At 37.8% G+C, this 23353-nt stretch overlaps 2 protein-coding genes across 3 annotated transcripts in view; both read left to right on the forward strand.

Moving 5' to 3' along the window:
• The window catches only part of LOC125875940 (dicer-like protein 4), a 38103-nt gene extending 22545 nt beyond the window's left edge, over positions 1–15558 (forward strand). For both annotated transcript variants that reach the window (XM_049557013.1, XM_049557012.1), the window contains exons 20-25: positions 3215–3673; positions 3797–4069; positions 5251–5577; positions 12769–13081; positions 13154–13268; positions 15404–15558. In XM_049557013.1, the coding sequence (XP_049412970.1) occupies positions 3215–3673; positions 3797–4069; positions 5251–5577; positions 12769–13081; positions 13154–13268; positions 15404–15557 (1641 nt within the window). In that variant the 3' untranslated portion in view covers position 15558. The remainder of the gene's footprint in view (positions 1–3214; positions 3674–3796; positions 4070–5250; positions 5578–12768; positions 13082–13153; positions 13269–15403) is intronic.
• Positions 15559–16562: 1004 nt separating this feature from the next.
• LOC125875945 (DNA replication licensing factor MCM5) lies at positions 16563–22507 on the forward strand. The gene is made up of 18 exons (XM_049557019.1): positions 16563–16920; positions 18050–18193; positions 18291–18470; positions 18547–18645; positions 18756–18892; positions 19009–19114; positions 19379–19513; positions 19584–19661; positions 19851–19955; positions 20080–20171; positions 20254–20386; positions 20482–20577; positions 20831–20922; positions 21014–21104; positions 21241–21350; positions 21566–21695; positions 21796–21897; positions 22102–22507. Exons 1-18 carry the CDS (start codon positions 16621–16623, stop codon positions 22183–22185), a joined length of 2214 nt encoding a protein of 737 aa, XP_049412976.1. The 5' UTR covers positions 16563–16620; the 3' UTR covers positions 22186–22507.
• The last annotated feature ends 846 nt before the right edge of the window (positions 22508–23353 follow it).

Below are 23353 nucleotides of genomic sequence, written 5' to 3' on the forward strand. Positions count from 1 at the left end.
AAACAAATAAAAGAGCAAAAATAGAATTATTTCTTTGTTGAAGCTTATGGGGAAAAAGAAATAATCATCTCTGTTGATTACTATGAGGCCCCAAATAATTTGTCATTTATGAGGCCTCAAATAATTCGTCATTGTATCAAATAAATTTGATATTTTCTCCATTGTAACTAATATATATAATAAACAAGTTAAATTAACTAATGAAAATTTGTCTAGTCAATAAATGTAAAATGGAATGGGACAAAGGGAGTAAACATCTGATACATTCATGGGTTAAAAATGGAAGGGGTTAAATATTTTGAGAGGACCTAAACAGAAATATTATCATATAAAATTGGGATTAAGGGAGTATAAGATTCGATGATCTCCTATTCAACCAAGTAAAAGAGGGGATTTACTAAGTGTCTGGAACAACAAACTTGTTGCTCCTGCACACTTTATTTTTTTGAGAAAGTTAAGTGGTATTATAAACAGAGAAGTACACCAATAGTGAACTCCTGTAGTAATTACATCAAAAGTATAGAGGGTTTGTCAAAAGAATCTAAACACCTATCTCCCTCATAATCCCCCGGATCCTTGGGAATAGTATGGATACACCAAAAGTAAAAGGTCACTAAACGGTTCATTTTAATGCTTTGGAAAGGGATGCTCTTGTTCTCGAAACCTGCACACTTTTTTGATAAGATATTTTATTGTCTGGGCACAAAATCACCCATATACAAGAAGTTATTCAAAATGTAGAAAAAACCTACAGAAAGATATGGTTTTCTACAAATGCCACCCAATCTTCTATACAACAACATACCCCGTGAAATCCCACAAGTGGGCCTGGGAGGATGGAGTGTACGTAGACTTACCTTACCTGGTAAGGGTAAAGAGGTTTCCGATAGAACCTCCGCTCATGTAAAGCATGTTAAACAAATTGGACCACCCAATCTTCTATACATAAAATAATTTCATGGGTGCACCAAAAGGAAATAAGGGCTAAAACTATTTCTCAGTTGAGCAAGATTCATCTCTACACTTTCAAAAGCTCTCCTATTTCTTTCTCTCTATATGGCCTACGTAAGTGCTAGTGAAGAAACATTCCAAGCCACGTGTCTTCTCTTCCCCCTACAACAATTCCTCCTACCATAATTCCAACTGAACATGAGCTCCTTCGGGATGCCTGGCATCACACAAGTCATTCCAAAATCCAAACCAACACAAAGTTTTCCATCATAACCTTGAGGTTACCAAACAATGAAGAAGGAAATGGGAAACATCTATATCACCCCTCTTGTAGCTAGCTAGCCAAGTAAAGAAACACACCTTTTGGGAACATTAGGTTTCCAAATCGAATTATGTGGAAATGCAATCTCCTCCTAAACCAAAAACTTCTATAGAAAGATTAACAGAAAATTCCCCATTGTTCCCTGCTCCCCACCTCTAAATATCATGGTTATCCTGCGGAATTCCTTGTTTGTGAAGCAACTCAATTAGGAATTCCTCGTAAACCTCACATACCCAAAAGAACTTCTCCATTTTGTATCATCTGGACTCTCTGGACTGTCATCTCTTTTTGACATGAAATTGATATGCAAGTCTTAAAATATTGTTTCTACTTATGCCCCCAAAAGTTTACTCCCTACCTTGAAATACTCAAAAATGCCAAACTCTTCCCATCCCTTCAAAATGTTCCTCCACATTCATAAGGCATAGTGATATCTTTATTCCTCAAAGCCCCCATATTTTTCCACTAGCAACTTTATCAACACAGCATATTCCTCTGTCCCAAATCACCACACACATTTACTTATAAAGCATATTGATATTTTAATCTTTTAGTCCTCCTAGCCCCCATACACATGAACAATATTTGGAAATAAAATGCTCTCAGGCACATTCCCCCAAAACTCTTTCTCTCCTACTTTTTAGGAGAGAGAATCTTTCCGGTGGGTTGCCTGAGAACCACCAACCTCTTCCAAGACTCTATAGCTATCTCCTTCTGCGATAGCTTTCTTTCTTCATCTTTTCAGTCCTTTCAACAAAAATGGGGGAGAACAGGATCTATTTTACAGCTGGTTTCAAGTCTTTTGACATCACTAGATGGATTTCCAGCGAGGAAGTCTGGGTGGAGAGAAGCAGAAACATGATGAGAAGAATAACTCTCAGCAAAAAGGTGATGGAGTGGATATGTGTTATTCTGAAAGAAGCCTCAACTAACAACAAGAATCTTGTGAGAAGATGGAGGACAAAGGACCAGATAGCAGAGTACTTTGGAACAAGGTAATTTAATGCTCATGGAAGGTACATGAGTATTTTATCCCTCAAGGGTGTGGAAGCCGTTGTTATCCTGCCAGAAGCCTTCAATGCTGGATGGAGAGACATTGCTGTTAACACATGCTGAGAATACAATTAATAATAAAAGTGTGCTCTCTCTAATAGCTTAAGCTTTTAGATGCGAAGATCGCACACTTCAACATGGCATCAAAGCTGATAGTGATCGAATCTCACACCACACATATCAAAAAGAATTTCCACGTGCTTGGCCCATGAAACCCACATGTGAAGGGGTGTGTTGAGAATACATTAAATAATAAAAATGTGCTCTCTCTAACAGCTCAAGCTTTTAGATGAGATGGTCACACACTTCAACAACACATTACGTTCTTTTAATATTTAATTAGCTGGTAATGAATGCTTTTTTGTTTTTCATCATTGAAACAATCCTTCTAAGTTTGTCTGATGTCGTCTTGATGCTCCTTAATATTCCGCCATAGCTGACATTTCCTTTTGCTAGCATGAAGAAATGTTTTACTCATACTGTCATAGTATGATGTCCTCGCAAATATCTGAATGTTTTCAAGAGCAAGCCATAAAACATAAAACATACTCACCATTCTAAAATAACTCCCTCTATTTGTAATGAGCTATGTTGTTGGATTCTCAAGTTAGACAGTTCTGCTTTCTGTTTACTTTTTGTGATAACTATGACAGCATTTTGTATATCAATGATTGAACGTAAATATGAAATCATGAATATAAGATGAAACTGCATATCTCAAATGAAGTTTTAGATATCAGAGGCAACTGTGGTTTAACATGAGGAAAGGGAGTAATAAAATACTACTTTAATGCGACTTTATTTGTATACATATGTTCTATTTACGTGATTTAAGATGCTTATACTTAACTCAATTGGCTTGAATCTCTACATTTTTCTGTGTCTCAGGCATATATACGTGATCAATCATTTGAACCCAACCACTTCTATGTAGTAGGCCGTCCGTGTCCTGTAACCTGTAACAAGCAAACAGAAAAAAAAATACATGGTCTATGTGGTAGCGGGACAGATGGTGCAAAGACTGAAGTTAGGTGTAGCAAATGTCATCACTGGTTGCGTAAGAAAACAATTGCTGATATAGTTGAAGCCCTTGTTGGTGCTTTTGTAGTGGACAGTGGCTTCAAAGCAGCAATTGCATTTCTAAAATGGATTGGTATCCATACAGATTTCAAAGAACCACAACTAAAAAGTATCTGCTCTGCAAGCAAAGTCTTTATGCCACTTGCTGATGAAATAGATGTTCTTGGCATTGAACATTTATTAGGTTATTCTTTCATCCATAAGGGTTTGCTCATTCAGGCATTCATACATCCATCTTATAACAGGCATGGAGGGGGTTGCTATCAGGTATGAAATTGCTCTTCTTAAATAACCTACTTTTTTCTGAAACCTTTATCGGTGTTGCGTAAGGCGAGCTAGGACTACGCTTACAGCAACTTCTCTCTTTGAACATTTGATTTTATTTAACAGAGATTGGAGTTTCTTGGAGATGCTGTCCTTGATTATTTGATCACATCTTATCTGTACTCTGTGTACCCAAAACTGAAGCCTGGCCAGTTGACTGATCTGAGATCAATTTCTGTAAACAACAATACCTTTGCAGTTGTTGCAGTACGTCAAGGCTTCCACAGTCATATACTTTGTGATTCTAGCGACCTCCGTGAGTCAATTACTAGATATGTCAATTTCATTGGCAGACCAGATTCTATGAAAAAGCTGGGTGAAGAGCCATCTTGTCCGAAGGTATTCGACATACTTATTGCTTAAGTCTTATATTTGATGGTTGATTGAGTTTCTTATACAGAGTTGATAATAGTTTGTGTTGGCACTTAGATGTAGTATAGAAAATTTTCCCTTCATCAAATAAATATAAGAAATTACATTGTAAGTGTTCCTTCAAAAGAATTCAGGTATAAGAATTTGGGTCTTAATAAGCTGGATAGCAAGTCATACTGCAAAGAAGTAGGTACTCAAACATTTGTTTGATAGTCACGGTGGAAGGCTCTATAGACCATAGATTCGACACTCCAGAAAACAAACCCAAGAGCTACGATGCTCTGATACCATGCTGCTGAACAAGGTAGTTTAGGAGAATTACTTGTCTATTATCCAAAGAATACTATGATTTAAATACAGATAAAGAAACGGCTAACTAAGGTAACTAGATGTTAAATCCCTAGAAATCAGCTAGATTATATACAAGCAAACATATAACTTTATGATTCTCTAACAATGGTTTTTGTGGAGGAGATGGACATTCAACCTGTTGTAGATTAATGTGAAGAAGCCAGATCAATATTTTTGTTAGAAAAATCTGTCCAAGGGGGAGAAATTTTAGGTGTTTCTCCTGGTTTTCTTACCATAGTTGGGTTTTCCTTTTCTTTGAAGGAAGGGTAACACATTTATCATATTTGATTTTTTTCTTCTCCTAAAAAGAATTTATAAACCTCTCTTCTTTGGCTAATCCTTTCCTTGGAGGAAAATTTTTGGATTTCTATAAGTTGAGGCTCCTTTCTTCTCACTTGGTAGCATCATATTGTATCCCTAAGGGGTTAGAGAGTCTTGTTTACGGGGAAAATTTATCAGACACAAGTGTTATTTTGTTGGTTGCTTCTCTCCTGAACAGTTAGGAAACTTGTTCAATCACCTTTAGAAGATGAACCCTCGTTGTGACCAACTAGAGAAGGATTTTGTACATTTAAGGAATAGCCTCTCTTCCCTTATTGATTTTGGTGCACCCTCGAGGTTCCTGTGGGTATAGAAGATTGGTTTCGTTCGTAGAAAACCATATTTTTTTGTGAGATTTTCTACTTTTTTGGTATACTTCTTGTATACAGGTATTTTTTTGCTCTTTGCTAATAAAAATTTTACTTGATCAAAAAGATGAACCTTCATTTTGCTCCCTTGTTTACTGGTTAGTTCAGGCCCTCGGCGACTTGGTGGAGTCTTGTATGGGTGCAATCCTACTTGACACAGGGTTTGACTTGAACCGTGCTTGGCAAATTATACTCTCCTTCTTAAAGCCCGTCATGAGCTTTACCAGGTTGCAGCTTAATCCGACAAGGGAACTCTATGAACTTTGTCAGTCTTTTGGCTGGAATTTAAAGTTCCTGCCGTCAAAAAAAGATAGCAAATTTCTAGTTGAGGCCAGGGTAAATGGGGAGAATGTTTCTGCAGCTGCTTCTGCTCTCAATATTAATAAAAAATCTGCTCAAAGAATGGCTGCACAGAAAGTATGCTCAAGCTTGAAGGTATGCATCTCACTCTTCTATGTTTTTGTGTGCATCTTGATTTCTTCTGCTAGTATCCTAAAACAAGGTACTTACAGTTGACTGTCTCTGTTTTTTTCTTCTTGTTGAAGCTCTTTCTGTATGTTATATGAGCAAATTAAATGCAGGGGGTTTCACCTGCGCAGCTTGTTTATACTTTTAAGAAAACTGAAATGCTGAATAAACTGCAGCTTGTTTCCAGTAGCATGAAGTATATACTTGAAATATTGCTTTACAGGAAAATGACAGTCTGGTGCTGACAATTGATGAGTTTGGTTGTCTTTCTGGTTGATTCTTCATGCTCATATAAAATAAGGAAAATAAGCTTTAGGATGAGTTGTTAGTGTCATGTGAAATTGAAGCCTGAAGGTTTACTTCTGAAAACAGGTTGCAGATTTCTGTGATAAAGGTATTGAGTAAATCATTATGTTTCAAGTCGTTGATGAGTTGAATCACTTGAATTGTTTAGGGAAACCTTGTTGCTGTGTGTCGATTCTTAGTGAGATTCTGATTTTTAGGTATTTTGGTATTGGTTTAGTGACTAGCTAGAATGGTGAGGTCCTAAAGGGAGGGGTGTTGTCGCTGTATTATGCTGAATATAGGTACTAATGTAGAACGTACCATGAGCAAGCTCAGCATGCACATCATGACTTTAGGGGAGTGTTGATGGTAAACAATCCAGTAGTTTTATACAATGTCCCACCAAGTGATCGAAGCATGAGATATAGTTAGTCATGCCATCCTTGTAAATCTTTATATAAATAGATCGAAGCATGGAATATAGATAGTCATGCAACCCCATAAATATTTTCTCCTTAGTTATATATCTCACAGCATGCACTCCATATTAAATTGTTTTTAATTCTTTGTTTCTTATTTTGTTGGTTGATAATGTACCTAACCTTATTCATATTCTTCATTCTCATCTGGAAAATTCTTTGTTTCATAGGAGATTATTACATTGTTATGTGAAACAGCTTTCAGAATCTTTCTTACTGCCTCCGTTTCAACTTGTTTGTCCTGTTTTCACTTGGCACGGAGTTTAAGAAAGTAAAAACGACCTTTAAATCTTGTGGTCTCGAATTAAAGATACGTCAAATGTGTCAAAATGTCCTTTAATCTTGTGTTCTTAAACATGTCATGTGTAAAGTTGATAAAGAGTTACCAAATAAAGAAAGAGACATTCTTTTTGAAACACACTAAAAAGGAAAGTAGGAAAAACAAACTGAAACAGAGGGAGTATGATGATGCAGAGTTCAGCTGTCAGCTTTGTTCCTTATTTTCAGCATTCTTTTATTCATTGACGAATTGGAAATCTGGATCTTTTTTCTTCATATATCTAATTGCTAAAAATTGCTGAACTTAACTCTTTAAAATTAATTTATTTTGAGTAAGGTAACTTTGTATTAAAACCAGTACTTAGGTAGTACCGGGAAAACCAATTTACAAATGGAATAGATACAGAATATACCAGATATGAAACCAATCCTAAATGGTGCCTAGGACATCTAGGATTGATTTAGTGTCACTAGAACACAGTTTAGTGCACCAAAAACAGAAAAGCAAAATGCATTATAGCTTAGTATCCTGTATTAAACTCCTCCTATCCTCAAACATCTATCATTTCTTTCCTTCCAAATAGTCCACCAAATACATGACGGGATGTTCCTCCATCTCTCTCTGTTTCCTGCACCCACTCCTGCTTCCTCCCAACTAAAAAGAGTGTCAGCAATTTTGCTTGGCATTGTCCAGGCTATGCCTCTGAAATTGATGAAAATCTTCCATAGTTGATCTGTAATTCTGCAGTGTAGGAACAAACGGTTTACTGTTTCAACTTCCTTTTTGCAAAGGAAACATCTAGAGCAAAGAGCAATATTCCTTTTGATCATATTTTCATGTGTCAATACTGCTTCTTTAGCTAGAAGCCAGGTGAAGCAAGATACTTTGTAAGGTGTCTTAGTCTTCCAAATATGCTTCCTAGGCCAGTTAGTAATATGTGGCTCTACCTGGTTCAAAATCCTATACCCTGAGTTGACCTTATATGCTCCACTTACATGTCCACTCCACCATAGGCAATCTGCACCTTCTTGCAACCCTTGAAAAGCTGGAAAACTCTCCAACTGGTTAAACAGTTCCACAAGTCTATCTCCCAATCATTCAACATTATATGTTCCATTCTTTGGTTATTGTTTCCGGCCACTTCAAAATCTCTGATCCATCCATTAGTATTGGCCACCTTTACCATGCTGTTAAGACCTTCCATAGCTAAAATGAACAAAAACAGGGACATGGGGTCCCCTTGTCTGATCCCTCTCTGAGCATTGAAAAAGCCTTCAGGGCCACCATTGACAAGAATGGAGAACTTCACTGTTGAGATACAAAACTTCACCCAGTTGACCCATTTAGCACCAAAACCCATTTGCCTAAGGACTTGCAAGATAATTTTCCCAATTGACATGATCAAAGGCTTTCTCAATGTCAAGTTTACATAGAATGCCAAGTTTCTTTTGAGAAATTTTAGAATCAACTGCCTCATTGGCTATCAATACAGCATCCATAATTTGTCTGCCTCCTATAAAGGCCATCTGTTGTGAATCTACCAATGTGTCCACCATTATTTTCAACCTTTCTGTCAAGACTTTGGAGACCAATTTGTAGAAACTCCCTACTAGACTAATTGGTCTGAAATCTCTCAACTCTTTTGCCCCTTTCTTCTTGGGTCTCAGGGCCATATAAGTAGCATTGAAACTTTTGTCAAACATGTGGAAAGCTTACATGATATCATACTTCAGAACCTCCCAACATTTGATGTAGAATCCCATAGTATAACCGTCTGGGCTTAGGGCTTTGTCTGTTGCACACATCTTAAGATAGTTATAAACTTCTTGTTCTTCAAATTCTTCCTGCAAAACTTCTTTTTCAGCTTCTGTAATTCTAGGACAGTTGCTGATGTTTCCAGTAGGCCTCCATTCTACCTCCTCTATAAAGCTTATTATAGAATTCAACTATCTCTTCTTTTACTCTTGCTGGTTCCACAATAGTCTCCCCTTGCACCTCTAGTTTGTCAATATGGTTGTATCTCTTATAGGCATTTGCTGATTGATGATAGAACTTGGTGTTTTTATCGCCCTCCCATAGTGCCCTTGATTTCTGTCTCCATACACTCTCCTCATTTTTTAGGACTTCTTCCAGTTCCAAATATAACTCAGCTTTTTTAGCAGCTGCCTCTTCTTTCATGATCCTGGAGTCCAGAATTGAGCCCAGATCTGCTATTTGGTTAAGCAATCTTGACTTTTGAAGTTTCAGACTCCCTTGATCACTCCTACTCCATTCCTTGAGCTTTTCTTTGAGGGCTTTAAGTTTGGAGGCTAAGATGTAATCAAGTCTCCAGAGAACTCAAAAGAATTCCACCAATCACTAACTTTGTCCTCAAAACCTTATTTTGTCAACCTCCAAATCTGGAATTTGAAATAGGATTTTGGGACCTCCCAGCTACCACATTGAAGTGCAATAGGCACATGATCAGAAACCAGCATTTGCAAAGGCACTTGTTTTATGTACTGAAACTTCCATCCCATTCAGAATAGAGAAGAAATTTGTCTATCCTTGAAGCAGCCTCTTGATTATCTCCCTTAAACCATGTGAATGAGCCATCTTCCCAGTGTGTGTCGACTTATTCTATATCCTCTATGAAGTCAGAGAACTCCACCATTGCTGAAGTCCTTCTGTTGCAGTTCCTTTTTTGGAGTGAAATCTGCTGACGTTAAAGTCTCCACAGATTACCCAAGGACCTTCTATCAACCCTCTCACTGTCCCCAATTCATCCCATGCTAACCTCCTTTCTATCTTTCCATTAGGTGCGTATACTAGAGATATGGAAAGAAAATTCCTGCAGAACTGCCTCAAATTTGCAGGTTAGGGAATAGGCTCCTATCTGTAACACTTCTCCCTTCCAGACCCTACAATCCCACATCGTGATTATTCCTCCTCTGGTACCACTGACTTCTAGACAAACAAACCTTGTCCGTCTTCCTCTCCCCGATCTGTTTAATGTGATCCTGACAGTTCCCTTCTAATTTTGTTTCTTGCAAATATACTATGTCTGCTTTCCAGTCTAAAAGTTGGCTCTTGACGATTCTTTTCTTCCCCTGATCATGCAGTCCTCTCACGTTCCATGAAACTATTTTAGCTTCATTGGTCATTCTGAGTTTTCCCCTTCCCCTTTGATCTGCCTCCACTACTTTTGAATTTTACATCGAAGGTGATCAGATTTTTCAGTTCTAGCGAGCCTTTGCTTATGATTTTCTTGATATTTGTGATTAGTTCCATTCTTCTTGCTTGCCTACTCCCATCTATTTGCATAAGTAGTTCAAGAGTTTCCTTCTCATGGGCATTAAAATCAATTCCAAACATCTTAGTTTTAGCAAATATTGTTTGATCCAGGCAGTTGCTTCCGCCTCCTTTTCCAGAACTGCTTCAGTCTGTTCTGCTTGTAGTGGTGATACATCTTCTACTTCCCACAGATCCCCATTGGTTGACGGGTCAATAATTGATAATTGTTGTTGTTCGTGGATTGGACTCTCCCCTTTCGTGTCTCCTTTTCCCTCAGCATTGAAACTCCCTTCTTCTTCCCTAGATACCACTTGCATGTTGCTGTCGATTTCTCTAACTGGAGCTTTGCCATCTATCGACGCCATCTGCAAAGTCCTCTGATAGATTATCTAACTGATTCGAAAGGGGCCTGCTTGACGTGAGTTCTACTAGTAGCATGTCCCTTCTTTCATTAATGGGCTCATCCACAATATTGTTTTGTTTAAAATGGTAACGTTGTATTATATCACAAAAGTACATGGGTTGTACTCAAACCTTATATACAAATGCACTCTAGACACTCCTACTCTATTTCTATATTGAGTCTAAAACATCAACTATAGAGGCAGTGTCATTTGAGTATTATTGATTACACCAAAAACATAACAACAAAAATGCAGTTTAGTTTAACATCCTGCACACTATTTTCTATGCCTTCAAAACATCTGGAATTCCTTTCTTTCCAGATTGCCCACCATATTGAAGCAGGGATAATTCTCCATCTAGTTCTGTCTTTTGCAAGGGCACCTGCCTCCTCCCAGCTGTACAAGGCCTCAGTAACTCTCCTAGGCATAGTCAATAAATTGGGCTGGATCAGGCCCAATATAATTATTGCTGTCGAGATGGCCCAAAGGGTGCAGTGTATCTCCCAAATAATTTCCATGCTCCTCATGTGACTCCACATGGGGTTTAAAATTTGAAATATCAACTCCTACTCCCACTCCCAAGTGACCCTGACCCCTCTAGTCAATAGCTGTCGACTGTCCAACAGAGTCTATTACCTCATAGGGCTCTAAGGACCGCTGGACAAAATTTTTGTTTGTGCCATTGATTTTTTCGTCTCCAGGCTCCTTTAACACCACCGGAGCTCTTCTGAAACTAGGTTTTCCTTCCAACCGAATCGGGATAAAGAAATTTTGCCCCTCTTTCGTGATAGTTACTTCCCTTGGAACGTTCTGACCATCCCCCTTTACTTCTATTCGAGCCGATTTAAGGTGATTCTTCAAACCAGTCTCTTTCTCCGTCGATTTCCAGCCACCACAAAAGTCTCCAATTTGTCGGAAAATTTTGTGCGACCATAAGTGAAGAGGTAGCCCAATCACTCTGATCCAAGTGGCTTTGCTCTTCTGTGCCGCCGGTGTGCACCCAGCTCTAGGGTTCCACCATTCCAACTGAACCCTACTTTTCTTCCAGGTCCATCCACCTTGAAGTGTCTGCTCAGCCATATTCCTATTGGGGAATATCTGAAAAGGAAAGTACTGTCTATCATCTCGTAGATATTAACCCCAAAAACTTTCTTCCAAGTTGATGGTGCCCATTTCCTAACCTCGGAGAGGGTAGGCATCTCAGAGCCAAGATTGCCGAAGTTTCCTGTGATACATCTTCCAAGCAAACCTCTGCCATACTCAATTGTAGCAGTAGTGGAAACCTCCTGCCTTTTGCTTTCTGGAACTTCAGTGGTATATGACTGCCACTTACTGTCCTCAACAACCTTGGCATCCGAGTGGTTAATGTCAACCATTCTGTGAGGAGCTTTTAATGTTCTTGGTGGTGAGTAATTGATGAGTGCAATGTCTTTCCAACCAGCATTGGAAGCTTCTGGCAGTATAACTACTGCTCTGTCTGCTCCTTTTAGAGACAAAAGACTCATAAATCTTCCATGAGCATTAAACTTCCTTGTACTAAAATACTCTGCCATTTGGTCCTTCATTCTCCATCTCCTCACAAGATTCTTGGTTGTCGTTTGAGGCTTCTTTCAGGACAAAACAAATCCACTCCATCACTTTTATGCTGAGAGTTATTCTTCACATCTTGTTTCTTCTACGCTCCACCCAATCAAACCAGACTTCCTTGCCAGTCCCAGATGTCCATCTGGTAATATCAAATGACTTGAAACAGGCGTGGAAATAAACCCTATCCCCCCCCCCCTATGTTTGTGGAAGGTAACTGAGGTGAAGGAAGGGAGAAAGCTATCGCAGAAGGAGATAGCTGAGGGGAAGGATGAGGTTTGTAGTTCTCAGGCGACCTGCCGAAAAGAGGGTACTCTCTCTCCTAGAAAGTAGGAGAGAGAGAGTTTTGGGTAAGTGTGCCTGAGAGCATTTTTTAATTGCTGTCTGAAGTATCTTGTGAAATGCTACTTAAAATTATTGATTTCAACATTTGAATGAAATTCCGAGAAAGCAATTGATTTGTTGCAGTTGCGAATTGGTCTGTATGATTTTAAAACCAGAACTTGAATCCCCCTAAAATGGCCAGTCAACACCTGTTAGTTACATGAAATTTTAATCTTGTGATGCTTGTGATTGTTGGTTTGTACTTTCTGGCTGGTGGACGATTTTGCTTGCTCTCCCTGCTGGAGTTTTAACCTTAAAACCCAAGCTGCTTTATTTTCTTTACTTCTCCCAGCAGTTGCGTGCTGATCATCTGTTATTATAGAGGGCAGAATCAATGTTTCTTTGCTCTCCTTGTGCCCATCTGTTTTATCATTGATTTTTCAGTAATTGCCGTTTTAGTTTTTATCACCTCCAATATCTGACTTCTCTTATAGCTATTTGCAGTTTCATAATGTCTTCCAATGTGCAGGCTCAAGGCTATAGGCCCAAGTCTAAATCACTGGAACAAGTGCTGAAAACAGCTATTAAGATGGAAGCTAAACTGATAGGATATGATGAAACACCCTGTGTTCTTACTACTAGTTGTGATGACTTGGATAAGCATGAAACGTCTGAAAGTGATTGTGACTTAAAAGTATTCCCTGTTAATGAGAAACTTGCAAGAAGTTGCAATTTCAAGTTTAAGTCTACGAGAAAGTTGTTGTCCCCAGAGGCATCTGTACAATGCAATTCTGACCAGACCATCATGAGTAATGGCTCTAAGGAAGATTCAAAAGCTACAGGTATCAATAAACAAGGATATCTATATCTGCTTTGTTATCCATGTTATCATTTCTTACTCCAAAACACTTCAGGTGGTTCAAAAACTGAATCGGCAAAATCACGTTTGCATGAAATTTGTGCTGCCAACTGCTGGAAACCTCCTTTATTTGAATGTTGCAAGGAAACAGGACCAAGTCACTTGAAAGAGTATGTACTGAACTAGTGAAGAGTGGTTCCTATTTTCATTCCTGAATTTTGAGTAGATTCCGGCAATCATGAAAAGTAAACTAAATAGAACCCCCCCCCCCCTCCCCCCCCTCTCCGTTTCAATCTTGGGGTCTTAAACTAAATATATGTATAATGTTCTAAAATGTCTTTAATTTTGTGGTGTCTTAAACATGCCAGGTGGGATGTTGAAATTGAAGAGTTGCCTAATTAGGAAAGATGCATTCTTTTTTTAATAGACTACAAAGGAAAGTAAGACAAACAAATTGAAATAGAGGGAGTAGTAAACAAATTGAATTAACCAAATACTTAGTTGCAAAATATCGCTTTTTGCGAAGTGGCCCAAAATTTGAACAGACAGTTTTACTGGTATTACAGAATGAACGTATACAGCTTTATGTGACATACATTTTCCCATAAATTGTTAGCAGATCTATAGGTTATTTTATTTCTTTCCTTGGTTAGCACACAGTCTATATGTATTTATATGCTTTCTTCTTTGAATGAAATTCATGTGGTCCATCCATGTTAGGGCTCTCAAGTTCACGCTTCAGTTGGGGCTCGGCGCGAAGGGGGGGTGTTTTAGTTCCTCATAGGTTGGGGAATAGACGGATGATATGCTTATATGGACTTCACAATCCTCCCTTATGAGCTAGCTTTTGGGGTTAAGTTAAGCCCAAGTGTCATAACTATCAGAGCTAGGTCCATCCCTGTTCTTCCGATCCACGCTTTAGTTGGGTCTGGGTGCGGAGAGGATGTTAGAGTTCCACATTGGTTGTAGAATGGATTAGTGGTTTACTTATATGGACTTAGCAAATCCTCCTCATGACCTAACTTTTGGGGATGAGTTAGGCACAAGCACCACATCTTTACAACTAGAAACTACATTGATATAACACATGAAGCCTAGTGTAACGGACTTGGACTTCTACTAAGCACTCCGTGCGGCACTTGAAAACTTACTCAAGAATCTTTCACCATCTTGTAAGCTCAAGTAAGCCTTCTCAAATTAGATCGCTAAGAGAATGAAGAAAGACACCAGAGAATTTCTTATTAAGACTTTTATATTGCTTGGAAGATTGCTTGATTCTTGCTTTGATTGCATTACAAATGAATGCCCCTCTATTTATACTACTCACTAGGGGCTAATTTGCAAATATTAATTATGTACAAGTCCCTATTCTAGAACTCTCTACACAACTAGAAGATTCCAAGGACCTTCCATGGAATTCTAAGCTCTTCCATGGAAATTCTCCATGTATTTCTAGAACCTTCCACTATGAACTAGCCTTCTTCCTATCTAAGCCCTCCACATGGGCAACTTTGTGCCATGTGGCACCTATGTGACGCTTATGTGGCATGATGACGTGGCGGGTCATCACACTAGGCATTTAAATTCCTCTTAGAGAAGTAGAAAGCTATGCACCACAAAGAAAAAACTTCAGCTTGAGATGGCAGTGATGTGCAATCATTTTGCCTCTTCTTTACTGACTTCTTTGACAGAACTTGTGTGGTTAATTTCTTGCACCATTTGGTTGTTCGATATTTTACTTGCAGTTGCAGTTCTTACTTTTAGGAGTCGTTTGATGTAAGGTATAAGGTATAATAATCCCGATAAAATATAGGATTATTTATCATGCGTTTGGTTGCAGGTATTAGCTAGTCATTGGATTATTTATGCCACCATTTATACCATAGTGATCGGATAAGTTATCCCATATACATGCTGGGATAACTTATCCCGAAGTAATTAATCAACCATAACTTGTTCCCAACCAAACGACCCCTTAGTTCTTGGTACCTATGAATAAAGAAAAATTCTTGCTGGTCATATGGTTTAAAGTTGTCCATGAGGAGGACCCCTATATTGTCTATAAGGCTTTCTTCTGATCTAACCAAGAAATGTTTACACCACCAACACCATCCTTTATTATTGATTATATTTGTGCTGTGTGCACCCTAAAATCCTTGACATTTTAGAGCCTATGGAGTCATAGAGAGAAACAGAGAGAGAGCGAAGAAAGTAGTAGTGTATGTTGTGCACCCAACCACTCATATTTATGTTCTCCAAACTGTTTATGTATGTTCCCTTCTTCACTTTTACAAATAATCTTCAGGTTTACTTTCCGGGTGGTGGTAGAGATCGAAGAAACATCAAGAGTTGTAGAGTCTTATGGAGAAGCTCAGGCGAAAAAGAAAGATGCAGCTGAGCATGCAGCAGAAGGGGCTCTTTGGTTCTTGAAGCAGGAAGGATATCTGCTCGACAACTGAGGCGCTTACTGGGCCCCAAAACATCAATTTGAGTGTAATTTACAAAAAATGCATTTAGGCTGTTTATTGCGACGATAATGTGGCTGTATGTCAATTATGTGTATAGGACATAGAATGTTGTATATTACTGGAAGAGGTCATAGAGCGATTAAAGGGTTCTTTGTAGCTCCCCCCTTGTGTGATTGCAAATAGAATAGGTGCTAAATGATGTAATTTTACATATAGTTGGGAGGGTACATAAGGTCTTGAAATGATAATGTGGCCTGCTACTGTTGCGAGGTCAACTTTCTCTTAATTGAAGTTCCATATTTTTGGTATATTCTCATAGATCCTTCCTTTTCTTCTTTCCATCTTTGCCATTTCTTTGTTGGTTTTCTCCCCATTCTTCCATTTGCTGAATTGAGTGATATTTGAAAAAAATAGTGCTTGGCATTGAAAAGTGATATTTGGCGTTTGGACATGAATTTCATTTGGAAAAATGTTGCAAGTTTGCTATGTTACATCTTCCAGATTTTTTATTAGAAACACAATTTAACGAGACATTTTGAATAGTAGTAACGTTTATTATGGCAAATTAACATACATAGGAATTTGGGGAAAGAGGCATTGCCATGGGATTAAGCCTCTAAGGAGTGTTCGAGATTACAACATTTGCGATTCACTTGTTTTAAATTCAATATGGGATAGTCACATTTTTTTTTCTTTCAAAATTTTATATAGAAAATATATCTATTACAATAATATGTTAGGCATTTAGTAAGACGCATGGTATTGTCAAAAAAAAAAAAAAAAAATTACATTGCCTCTAATAAATTACCAAGTTTTATATTTGAATTTAAAAAATAATTATTTTAAATTAAAAATAAGTAAGAGCTTAACTTCCCCGCCAGCATCCATACACGTGCTACTCACGTGCATATTTTTTCCCGCCAACCGTTCCCGCCAAAATCACCCTCCCCTTTTGTTAAGCCCTTCTTCCAGAAAGAGAGCCAAAGCCCACAAAGAGAAAAACATAGAGAGAGTGGAATTTGAGTCAGAGAAAACGAGAGATTTCTAAGGAGAGATGTCTGGCTGGGACGAAGGAGCAGTATACTACAGCGACCAAGCTCAGTTTCCTCACGGCGGCGGAGCCACCGGAGACGCCGAAAATGGAGGGACGAGCCGCCACGTCGTACTCCGGAAGTTCAAGGAGTTCATCAGGAACTTCCCTGATAAATCTCAGCCGAATGTGTTTCCTTACAGAGAAGCTCTTCTCGAGAACCAAAATTACCTCATTATTAACCTTTCTGATCTCCTTTCCTATGAACGGGACCAAACCCTACCTGAACTCCTTCGACAGAACCCTGCTGATTACCTTCCTTTGGTATGCACTAGTTATATTTCTGTTTTGTGTTGTTTAACAGGATGTGGATGTGGATTTGTTGTTGATGAACTTGATAATTTGATGGATTTTGTTTTTATTTTTTTTTGTTGAAAATGAATGATTATGATTTATGACTTTGAATATGTGGTTGATGAATTTGGGAGTTTAATGGATCTAATTTGCTGTTTTGTTGTAATTAGATGTGGATCTGTTGAAATGAATGATTAGGACTGTTGATTTATGGCTGTGAATTTGTGGTTGATGAACTTTAGAGTTTAATGGATTTAATTTGCTGTTGTATTATAATGATATTTTGATTTGTTGAAAATGAATGCTTATGTTGGATTATGATTTATGTTGATAATGAAAAATGGTTACTGATTTATGATTTTTTAATGGTTTGTTATATTGTAATTGTGTGTATACTAGTAGCTTTTTGCACTTGCAGTTTATTTTGGATAGGATTATGTTCGTTGTGACAAATAATGATGGTCAGACCTCCATGCTTAACAAATGGGTGCAGTTTTCACTAATTTGGCTTTTCAAAAATGTAAATGTATGCATTTGTGGGATTTGCATATGTTTGCATTTTGAGTTATTAAATAGTTGCATTTGGGTTTGGGGCATTGTTCTTAGGTATAATTAGTTTAGTTGCAAGTGGGTTTGTCCATATTCACTGCTGAAAGGCTACATTACTGTTTGAATAGAGGCATGAGAAAGGTTTCCCTTTGACATAATAGTTTCCCCCTCTAGATGCAGATATATTACATTATTCGTTTCTAAACTGTGCAGTGAAGAATGACAAGTACAATAATTGAAAGGTGTAATAAATGTCTAGCTATGTCCTCCTATAGGTGCCTGCAGTGCTGTCAATCATGCAAACAATACTATTCATTTGTTATAGGTGAATGGCTCGTGAAACTTTGGGACCTGTTAATGAATTGTTCTAGATACAAATTGGCCTTTGTATGTGGCTGAACTAAAAAACTTTTTGTAAGTGAAAAGTATGGTTAAGATCAGTGTATCATTGTCTTCAATTACATGAAATGTTGATATATCATTAATGTGGATTTTTTAAGAACCAACTACTGAATGATGCTTGTTTTTTTTTTGTATCCTGGGTTTATAGTTTGAAACTGCAGCAGCTGAGGTTCTTGCTAGTTTGAAATCAAGGGTAGCTAGTGAAAGTGGAGAAATGGAGGAGCCGGAGATTGGTGAAGTACAAATACTCTTGAGGTCAGAGCAGGATTCAATGTCAATGCGTTCCCTTGGGGTTAGTTTCTGTTTGAACTTTGCCTTTTTCTTGATTATCTTAGACTTTCTCTAATTGATGAACTAATTCCCATATTTCTAAACCTTGTTTTGTTTAGGCACAATGTATATCAAAGCTGGTCAAGGTATCTGGGATTGTTATTGCTGCATCAAAGACTAAAGCGAAGGCAACTTATGTGACCTTGCTATGTAAGAACTGCAAAAATGTGAAGATCGTCCCATGTCGTCCAGGGCTTGGAGGAGCTATTGTACCACGTTCTTGTGATCATGTTCCTCAGGTTTATAGAATGAAAACTGGGAACTCTTAATTTGAAGTCTAATTAGGTGATATTCTAATGGTGGGAATTTTTGCAGGTGGGGGAGGACCCATGTCCTATTGATCCATGGGTAGTGGTTCCAGATAAAAGCAAGTACGTTGACCAGCAGACACTCAAGTTGCAGGAAAACCCTGAGGTGAGGAAGCATTTAGTTGCAGAAGAGAAGCTCTACTGCAATCAGTAATGGCCTTCTTTCTTTATGTCATATTCTCATTTTATTTGTGTTTTTTGTTGAGGTAATTATAGGATGTTCCTACTGGAGAGCTGCCAAGAAATATGCTTCTATCAATAGATCGTCATCTTGTTCAAACTATAGTGCCTGGTACAAGGCTTACGATAATGGGGATCTACAGTATTTTTCAAGCGTCGAATTCATCAACATCGTAAGAGTCCACCAAGTGATAAAAGGAATTCAATTTTGTAGTGTTTGTCACTTCATTGTTATTATTTCTTTTCTTTTTTTAACTTCTGGGTTACTATGTTCTGAACTGGGATGCAGTCACAAAGGAGCTGTTGCTGTTAGGCAGCCTTATGTTAGAGTTGTTGGATTGGAAGAAACAAATGAGGCCAATTCTCGAGGGCCAGCCAACTTCACAGTAGATGAGGTAATTTCTAAATTATCAATACATGTGGTGATTGAGAGCTTTAAGCTAATGTTAGCAGCATTGTTTCAAATTTTACTCCAAACTTGAAAAAGTGGTCAAGAGAAATTTGGACATAATTTATTTTTTTGCCTCTTTTCAATAACACGGGCCCAAATGCTGTTTGGAGTCTTTGGACAGCATTATTTTTTCAATTTTGGTGTTTGTTTTAATCTGATTGGATATTATTCCCTTGTGCATCAGTTCTTATGGCCTTCCTTTTTGCAGAAAGAAGAATTCCTGAAATTTGCATCCGATAGTAATGCTTATGACAAGATATGCTCAATGGTTGCTCCCTCAATATTTGGGCATGTTGATGTCAAGAAAGCTGTCACATGCCTTTTATTTGGAGGGTCAAGGAAGGTATGCCATTTTCCTTCAATGCGATGCTCTTTGTTTATTTATTGGTTAATTGCTAACTATGTTTGTGCAGTTCTTGCCTGATGGTGTAAGATTAAGAGGTGATATCAACGTATTGCTCTTGGGGGATCCCTCAACTGCTAAATCACAGGTCAGTTAAACTCATTGATTAAAAGGTGGCATTGTTGATATGGAATTCCATTTTCATGAGAGCCTTTTTTTTGCTGAAGCATGAGCAATTTAATTTGGCATTTGGTTTGCAAGGTTTTCTATTGCTATTCATCCTTGTTTCTATTTCCAATGCAAATGAGAGTCTGAATTATTTTATTTTACCATGTAGTTTCTAAAATTTGTGGAAAAGACGGCCCCAGTAGCCGTATACACATCCGGTAAGGGATCTTCAGCTGCTGGTCTCACAGCTTCTGTCATTAGGGATAATAGCTCTGTAAGTTTCTATATTTACCTTAGTCTAGAAGCCATTTCAGATAAATGTTCCATTTTCAATATTTTCAAATGATGAGTTTCTTTATAGTTTATCATAAATTGATGAGTTTCTTTTTAACAATCAGCGTGAGTTTTACCTAGAAGGTGGAGCCATGGTCTTGGCAGATGGAGGAGTTGTCTGCATTGATGAGTTTGATAAAATGAGGCCAGAAGATAGGTAGATTATAGTTAGAGCTCCTTTCTTTTTTCTACTATTTTTTCTCATGAGAATTTCTCAAGATCTTCTTACTGGTTACTAGAGTGGCTATTCATGAAGCAATGGAGCAGCAAACGATTTCCATTGCGAAGGCTGGAATTACAACAGTCCTTAATTCAAGAACCTCGGTGCTTGCTGCAGCTAATCCTCCATCTGGACGCTATGATGATCTCAAGGTTTCTATAATTCCTTGCAATTGTTTTATGCTTTTGCAATTTTCTGCATATTGTGTTGGCATAAAGCAGGAGCTGAAGTGCTATTTTCATTGCAGACTGCACAAGATAACATTGACTTGCAGACAACAATTCTTTCAAGATTCGATTTGATTTTCATTGTGAAAGACATCAGGAAGTACGATCAGGACAAGGTAAGACAAAATCCTAGCGCTCTCAATTCTGTGGGTGAAGTGAGCATTTTTGTGGTGTGGACTTCACTTTGTTCAAGAAATTAGGCGTCTAGATAGTGCACATAGTGTACTGGGCAAGAAATCACAAATAAATGGGTATTTAATTTTCAAAATATTTTCATTGATGTAATTTGAAGCAGACTTCGCTGTTGCTTATTTTAGTGTAAGAACTTCCAAGAATGTGTTCACTTACTGAGTGTTTCTTTCTCTACAGCGTATTGCTAACCATATTGTCAGGGTCCATGCATCTGCTGAAGCATCTAGGGATGACACTAGAACTTCTAAGGAGTATAATTGGCTGAAAAGGTTGGTCTTTAATATGGCTTGAAGTTATGCACTTCATTATTATTGTAACTTATAAGGTCTAGATGTTGAAGCAAATGTGTTCCTGTTGCAGATATATACAATATTGTAAGACCAATTGCCATCCGCGACTATCAGATTCTGCAGCCTCAATGTTACAAGAAAGTTATGTCAAAATTAGGCAGGTAATTACATCAGCAGGCTCACTATGGAGATTGTCCAGAATTAGACATCCAAGAACATTTCAGTACAAACCTTTCTTGATTATGAAAATGCTGTACATCTCTCAGTGATATTTGTTTCTTCTGTTATCTGCTACAGGATATGAGGCGACAGTCAAATGAAACTGGGGAGGCGGCAGCAATACCAATTACTGTGCGGCAACTAGAGGCCATAGTGAGGTTGAGTGAAGCTCTCGCAAGAATGAGACTGTAAGTAGCCACAATTATAAGTTGCGTCTTTGTCACTTGCATAGAATCAAATGCTTCAAGGTCTATCATCCTGCCATTAACTATGCCATTTAAGTTGTTTAGGAGAAGTCCCTTTTCCATGTGTTCCTTCTCACTGTTATCTTTATCCTTTCTTTCCGCTCCTATACAAGCAGTTTTTTAATCAATAATCTACCTCTTTCTTATCATGATTTTAGCTCCCAAGTTGCAAATGAAGATCACGTTTCAGAAGCAATTAGGCTCTTCAACACTTCCACAATGGATGCAGCACGATCTGGAATCAATCAACACATAAACCTTACTCCTGAGATGGCAAATGAGATAAAGGTTTGTCTCTTGTGCAACCAATACTCACATTAATTTTTCCAGCTATACATCCTTCCAACCACAGAATCTAACAGTGTTAATTTTTTTTGTGGATGAATAGCAAGCTGAAACCCAAATTAAGAGAAGAATGGGTATTGGTAGCCATATATCAGAGAGACGGTTAGTTGATGAACTGACCAGGATGGGCATGAATGAATCAATTGTAAGAGTTGTCCTTTCAATGTTTCATATATATATATATATATATATATGCCTTTCTCATAATATATTCCCTTTGCTCCATGAATTTGATTTTTGGTGGTGCCCATCTGATAGCTCTTTTGGTAGTGAACCAGTAGAAGTCTAGATTTGTTCAATGATAATACTCTTAAGACCTTGTGCTGATGCCAGCGCTAAATATTGTCAGGTAAGAAGAGCACTGATAATTATGCATCAAAGGGATGAAGTGGAGTACAAACGAGAACGGAGAGTCATTGTTCGGAAAGCCTAAAGATTTGATGTCACAAGTACAGTATCCCCCAGCCAACTGATCACATAATTTGATGCCCTTAGGAAATCAGGCAGAAATATTTAAATTGTGGATTTAGATACTGCCTCTCAACACCTCTATACATTAGTCTGTACTGATTAGTGAACTGCAAGTGTAAAAGGTGCAGGAATGCACATCCACTCTTGGTCGAATGGTTGGAGTTATTTTGAGCAATCTAATGTATTTTATTTGTGACTGCACCAGAATGCTGATGCGTTGTAAACTTTTTCTGCAATTTCAGCAGGATATGTAGAATTGGTTTTTTAATGTAATTTTGATTTAAACTAAACTCTAAACCTAGGCAGCAAATGATCGTAGGATTTGCACCAGGTAGCTGACACTCTTAAAAATGAAAAGTGAAATTTATGCAAGTTTTTTTTGTTTGGAGGGGTGGGGATGGGGGGTCAAAATAAATCGAGCCCTTCTATGTGTACACATTCCATGTGCTAAACGAGGGTATATTCTTGTATTGTTTAATTTGATTTTAGAATTTTAATCCTAACTTAAAGAGAGTAATGCAGGGGTGAAAACAATGAGGCAAAAACTTTTAATGAGGAGATAGAGCTTGAAGAAAATTGTAATTTTATGGTGAACAAAGTACATAAAGAAGCTAGAATATCTTCCATTGGGATAAACATGTTGTGTATAAGCATTATTTTCATCATGCTTATACATTAAAATGTATGATAATTTTGTTTAAGTGAATACTAGAAAGCCATAAGCTATTGAAACGTAAGGTTTTAGAGTCTTATCTAACTATAAGAAGTATTTAAAAATTAAACTTGTGTTTGACCATTAATATAAATTAAAAATTAGTTTTAAATCAAAGTTGAGACATGATAGGACAACAATTTTGAAGGATAGTCATTTTTTTTGTTTTCCTACCCGATATTCAATATCCGTATTGAAGCCCGACTAAATCCAAATTCGCACATTGCAAAACCCTTTGGGGACGACGATGCCAACAAGATTTTTTCCATTCTCAAAGGCTTAAATTCAAGACCTCTGATGAGGATGAAAAAATTCCAATCATCCCATCACAGTCCATGTTTGTTTTGAAATTACTTTTGGTGACTCAGTAGCATAAAGTACCACATGAATATGGGAATAGTTAACTTTATAATAGCAT

This window comes from Solanum stenotomum, chromosome 9 (assembly GCF_019186545.1).
Source record: "Solanum stenotomum isolate F172 chromosome 9, ASM1918654v1, whole genome shotgun sequence".
NCBI classification, from domain to species: domain Eukaryota; kingdom Viridiplantae; phylum Streptophyta; class Magnoliopsida; order Solanales; family Solanaceae; genus Solanum; species Solanum stenotomum.

Bases quoted from the DNA above. Each gene is read 5' to 3' on its own strand.
- LOC125875945 (XM_049557019.1), top strand. From the start codon at position 16,621: ATGTCTGGCTGGGACGAAGGAGCAGTATACTACAGCGACCAAGCTCAG. The intron at 18,646-18,755 runs GTGAGGAAGCAT...AGGTAATTATAG, and splicing joins AGTTGCAGGAAAACCCTGAG to GATGTTCCTACTGGAGAGCT. The intron at 19,662-19,850 runs GTCAGTTAAACT...TTTACCATGTAG, and splicing joins CCTCAACTGCTAAATCACAG to TTTCTAAAATTTGTGGAAAA.